The sequence below is a fragment of the Gavialis gangeticus genome, unplaced genomic scaffold (genome assembly GCF_001723915.1).
Source record: "Gavialis gangeticus isolate Ggan-Ray unplaced genomic scaffold, GavGan_comp1, whole genome shotgun sequence".
Classification (NCBI taxonomy): Eukaryota; Metazoa; Chordata; order Crocodylia; family Gavialidae; genus Gavialis; species Gavialis gangeticus.
In genome coordinates, this window is record NW_017728964.1 from 3,640,374 (window position 1) to 3,646,373 (window position 6,000).

Here is a 6,000-nt window from a genome sequence, read left to right on the forward strand (position 1 = left end):
CTTCAGCCCTCTGGGTCTCAGCCTGCAGGCTTCTGTGGCTGTAGGCCTCTAGCCTGGGCCCACTTCCTCTGACCCAGCTTCTTGGTCCCAGCCTTTCCTCTTCTTTGGGCTCAGGCTCTAACCCCCTTAGTTGCACCTGGTCCCAGTCTCCCTCTTTTCCTTTCTGTCTATGGCACCCTGCCCCTGGCAGAGCCTCTCCAGCTCATCTGCATGGCCTCCTAAGCACCCCTACAACCATCATCCGGTCTTCTGGTAGTTACTATCTTTAAACCAATCACCACATTCTGCCTTGATTCAAACAGATGCCACCCTGAAGTCAGTGGGTTGAACTAGACCCTAAGACAGAAATAACAGATTCTACAGAAATCTAGAAATACTCATGTGCAGGGATAGGGACTGGGGCAGATTTTTAAAGGCATTTAGGCAGTTAGACATTTCTGAAAACCTCACTGAGCACCTACTTGAATATTTAGGCATCTAACTACCTTTAAAAAATTGGCCCTAGGTGACTTTACAAATCCTTTCTCACTCTATATATATCACATCCTGTGTAGTTAAAGCTGAGACTTCAAACACATAAAAATAGGAAATACTAGGTTCCTGCATAAACACTGATCTGTCAGCACAGCACAATTGTAGTGCTTCTGAGCACCGTCTGTTGCAGGCACTTGTGAATGTCAGCACAAAGAATGGGTATAGCGTGGCCGACTGAATACTTATTTAGGAATGTTATTTAGGAATGAGACTAATGGTGGTATCGTGACCAGAGCCCATGGCTTGGGATGTCTCTGGATTCAGTGGTATTATCTGCAGATCTTACCTTTATTAGTGTGTACATTAGCGTATGGAGCAGGGGGATGATATAATGTCTATAATCTCCTCTTTCTGCCTGCAAAACCAAAAACAACAATTAAGTAAAGCTTCTTCAGTTCAGTGATTAGCAGACTGGAAAGGCAGCTGAGCAGTGCTGAATCAGAGAAAAGCAGTCGGAAATACCAAGCACTCTCTGTTCTTGTGAGGTGTGGTGGGTGGCTTTTAAATGTCTGTTCAGGCCAAACAAATTAAAACTCTTATGCCTCTGGTGAGATGTTGGGAAAGGTACATGACATTTGGCTGCCCTTCCTTTTGAGTCCAGATTGAAGTTACTGGCCACAAGATTTGTTTTCTCAGTTCCCTAGAAACCCAGGAAAGCCACAGAGCTTCACGTGTCTTTTATTCACTGAGCTCCCATCACTAGGCATATTTTATAGATTCTTAATTGCTTAAATACTGCATGATGCTATATACAGATCTTACATGGGCTAGAAAGGGTTAACACACTGTGGTGAGTACCATTAATTACCTGCACTTAGGGGGAGTGATGGGTCCGTGGAAAGGAGATAAAATGAAGATTGTTCAATTGATTGGGGGTGGCTAGTAAGGAGCATAGATTAATTATTTTTGCTTGGGAAGGAAAGCTTGATTATAAGCAAGAACTGAATAGGACTGGCTGGTAAGTTGCTGATGATTGTTAAGAGGGCCATGGAGGGATGCCTGCTGGGTCTCAGAGTTAAGTTTAAGGAGTTGCCGGGTTGTCAACTATTCATACATTTATGGACATGCTGGAAAAAAAAACAAACCCTAAACATTCCTATCTGTAAAAACCCATAAAAACATTTTCCCCCTCTGTAAAAATACAGAGCCAGGTTGAAATACAGAGCATAGCAATGCCACTTGCTATCTGAATGGGAGCACAGCACCCTGAACATATGGAACCCCTTTATTAGGGCCTGCTAAACCCCTGCCCTGGCTCTAGCTCTGTGATGCTGCTGTGTGTCTATGCCTGTCTTCTGCCTATAGCAGCTGTTCACACTGTAAGTAGAGGGAGAGGGGTGCTGGAGATAGGATGGAGTTCCAGAATAGGAGGAGAAAAGCAATGGGTGTGGGTCTGTGCTGGGACAAGGAGAGCGGGAATGGTGGAGATCAGGCTGGGGGGACAGGCTGAAAGGGTAGCATGGTGCAGAGTGTATTCAGGGATGTTAGGGTATGGGTGGGGGCATCAGGGTATAAAACTACTTCTGCAATCACACAGGGATGCCCACCCAAGGGGGTTTTTTTATTACTGACAGAAAAACACATATCAGTAAAAAAAGTTTCTTTGTTAGTAAAAAAATATGTTCAGATTGTCAGTAAAAATAATTTATTGGGTTGACAATCTGCTAAGAAGCCTCAAAAGGGCTGAAGACCAAGCCCAGCTGGGACAGACACCTTAATTTTATATTTTTTTGTGGCCGTAACTTTGGTCTCTGCCACGCAGGAAGGGAAGGAGGGGATGAACTGTCGGGGTGACCTGGGAACAGCCCTTAACAGTAAGCCATCAGAACGGCAGGAAACACTGCTGTCCTGCTATGACAGGGTGCTGGAGCAGTGACCTCATTACAGATCAATTTTTTTCCCCTTATGCATCCTAGTGTCATTTAGCATTTCTGCCTGGAACTGAACATTGACACAGACTTGGAATGTGTGCATATCCATGGCGCAGCCATAGTTAAAAGTGTGCTACAGCACTAATTATATTGTGTTAAGGGCTTAAAGGGGCTTCATTTAACAGGTCTAGCATTGCCTAGGGATGGAAATCCATTTGCCTGTAACTGAACAGTAAAACTTAGTGATCTTATCCAAATATATCTTTGGATGAAATTATTTGTAATAGAGCTGAGCAGGAAATTAGCTCTTCTTAAAAGGAAATGCTGATGAAAATGTATTTTTAGTTGAAATATTTGTTTGGAAACAACTATTTTTGGCAACTGAACACCAGAAACAGAATGCACACTGCGCTGGAATTTGCTGGCTTGCTAGGTGCTGTGTCAGCTATTGCAAGGCATCAAGAACAGGGCCAACACTGTGATGCAGCAGATGCCTTGTGCCTCTGATCCTTGACTGGGGGGTTGGTAATCCTGGTGTTGGCCAGATTTCAAAGGACAGAAAGTTTTCCAGAATAGACCTATGAGATCTTTTTCTATCTTGAAAGGCTGGGGGAACAGTTTCCAATGTGCAAGTACTGATGTCTCTCTCTAGTAGCTGGCCTCAGCAGCTACGAAGCCTGCACAAGGAGGAATTTTTTTTTTTCACACAGCAGGGACTTGTGCTTTACCATGAAAAGGTCCTGGATTTAAGCCTTACGCTGTGAGCTGCACAAATGTTGGTGGGTGTTAGTACTGTATAGCTTGCATTTGGAGCAGTCACATTACAGGCAGCAGGGGCCTAAAAGACTAAAAAATAAGATTCCTCCATTCCCATTCTGGGCTTCCCTTCTGCCCCCCAGGGCTCCCTACCTGCCCTTCAGGGGTTCCCCTGCCTCCTTCCATTCCTGGGACATTATTTACTTGTGGATGCCTGCACTGTCTGTGCCAACCATTTAACAATGAAAAGTTGGATTTTCAACAAAACAGATCTTTCCCCCCAGACAATGGTCTACCCTGCATTCCATGTAAAATTTCAATTTTCCATCCAAAAGCCAAATGCCTCAAACTCCACATATCCTGCCCATGGTGCCTTGTAGCAGCCTGGAATCCCAGAATACAGTTCTTCCTTATGATCCAAGCTCCCCATGTAGCTTGGATCTCCCATAATATACCTTTGCCAAGGACTTCCATTTATGTAACTGATTCACTTTACTATGAGGAGGGACTGTGGTATACCACGATCCAAAAGAAGACGCATCATCCACAAGGAACTGGAATAGGAGATACCTGAACTGCAACTCCCATGAAGCACTGCAGCAGTTCGGAATTTAAATATCTGGGGGTTTATTTTGTTCTGTTTTAGTTCTTGCCAAAATGTTCTGTAACCATTCTCAAGCTATTTTTTTTCAGTTTTATCAAAATTCTCCTTGAGTGTGGGGATAGAAGGTCCATTTGCCGAGCAGTTTTAACATTTACGTTTTTCTAGGGAGCCTACCCGCTGGCTTGTACAGAGGGAACCAGACTGATGACCGTGACAGTGGTACTTGGAGGTTACAATAATGTCTCTGCAGTCTCCAGAGACCACTAGGATGTTCCTCCACAGCACTGCCTAGAACAGTGAGTAAAAGCCACTTCAGGTGCAGGTGCCTAACCACTATGCCAGTGAAAACCATTTTAAACCAAGACATGTATACATTAGACACAAGCTTAACAGGTATCTGGACCTATTGGAAGGCATCGCTTAAGATGATGTTTACCCTTTCCAGCTCCTTCACGAGGATTTTAGCCAAGATGGTGCTGTTCCCAGGATTCCGGTCAGTTTTTTTATGCAAGGTCCATCGCAACATCCCTGTGAAGCCAAAAAAAGGAAAAAGGGGTAGGAAGTGATGTTAAGGAGTGAGCACATTCTAACCAAACTAAAGACTAAGAGTACAGGGATCAGGGTTCTTCTTCTAGAATTAGAAAGTCCAGATTAGGTATATGGCAGTAGCATAGGTATGCCAATATATTTCCTTATGCAGAAAAGCCTGTACAATTGGTGCATTTTCCATGATGGATAAGTCATGCCACCCTGAGCACACTGATGGGGTGTTACAGGGCATAGGGCTCCACCAGAAGACTCTCCCCTACACTCATTACATTTATCTACTCTTCTGTGGAAGAGATGTGAGCAACGATCTCTGAGCCATTGCCTTCTCTCTAGCAGCACTTGGTGTGAATGTATGTGAAAGCTTGGGCACTATTCACAATGCAAAGCCTCAAGGTAGTGAAAGACTGTCAAACGCCAAGCATTCAGGAATCATGAATCAGGTCCTAAAAAATTAAGGCGGTTCTAAAAACCTGATGATTTGTAAACCAGTGCCAAATGTTTGGTTTTTGTATTTGCCAGCTGACTTCCGAATGTTTTGGCTGCACTTGTGTTACATGTTTAAGTATATCTCCACAAGCATGAAAGGTAGAAAATAATTGTAATACAATAGGGAATGGCAGGGTTCAGAGGGGTGGGAAAGAAGAAGATATCAGTCTCTTGCTACTAGGAGCTGGGGGTCTGATGAAAATGCTAGCTGTCGTGAGACTTAAAAAGAGACAGCAAAACACTGCAGACAAATAAAAACTGTGTGCATATTTATATGGTTTCCCTGCCGGCCTTGGGTCCACTAGTGACAAAGCCCTACCCACTCACTCCTATGGGCACAAAGACCTGTAATTAGTGGAGTAGGTGGCTTGGTCTGGCTTGGAGTGCACACCCTAGAGTTTAGCTCAGTTGGTCTGCCTTGGAAAAACCCAAGAGTAGCACTGAGAATGGGAGGGGAAGGGCAAATGCCAAATAGACACGCCCCATGCGACAACAACTTCCCCTTAGTACAACCGCTTCAATCCTGATTTTTAAATGAATGCTAAGCCAACCCAGAGAGAAACCAGGAAAGAGTATGCTACTTTCCTGCATTGAGTCCATGCTCCTGGTGACTTGATCGAAAGCAGAAGGGGGGGGGTGTCAGTCCTAATATGCCCCCCACTCACAATGATCCATTTGCTATTATGGGTGCGTTACTTTGCATAACATGAAATTTGCACCTTCATCTCTTTTGGACCAATAACTCTCTTTGGCTGGTCAATTAGATCTGCTTACCACCGTCTCCAGGATAAAAATCACTGCACTGAAACTGCTCTCTGATGTTGTGGGTTTGCTGGCAATGAAAGGCTTAAAGAAAGAACATCTCAAAAACAGTCTGCCCACCAGGCCCTACCTAAGACGTTGAATAACTCAGCGTGCACTGACAGCCCTTGTTTTTTAATGTGCAGCAGCAGCAGCAGCAACAACCACAGCCTTTTCTATAAAGAACAGGCTCCAGTATGTAGGGCCCCATCCCAGCAGAACACCAGCTGGGCTGCCACATGCAGCTTCTGCTATAAAGACAAAAGGAATGGAAATGTGTTCAGTTCTAAGAACACTATGGGTGGCATGTTTCAATAAGACACTGGATAGCACAGAGTGTAGGCACCCCCACGTCTGATTGTGGTTAGGTTGTATAGCCACACCCTTTGTGCATCTTAT

The 6,000-nt window shown here is 44.4% G+C and overlaps 1 protein-coding gene across 3 annotated transcripts in view; it reads right to left on the minus strand.

The window, feature by feature from the left end:
* PIK3R6 (phosphoinositide-3-kinase regulatory subunit 6) overlaps positions 1-6,000 on the minus strand; it is a 92,012-nt gene that overhangs the window by 32,065 nt on the left and 53,947 nt on the right. For all 3 annotated transcript variants that reach the window (XM_019502047.1, XM_019502052.1, XM_019502061.1), the window contains exons 4-5: positions 4,202-4,293; positions 821-889 (exon numbers count right to left, since the gene is read on the minus strand). In XM_019502047.1, the coding sequence (XP_019357592.1) occupies positions 821-889; positions 4,202-4,293 (161 nt within the window). The remainder of the gene's footprint in view (positions 1-820; positions 890-4,201; positions 4,294-6,000) is intronic.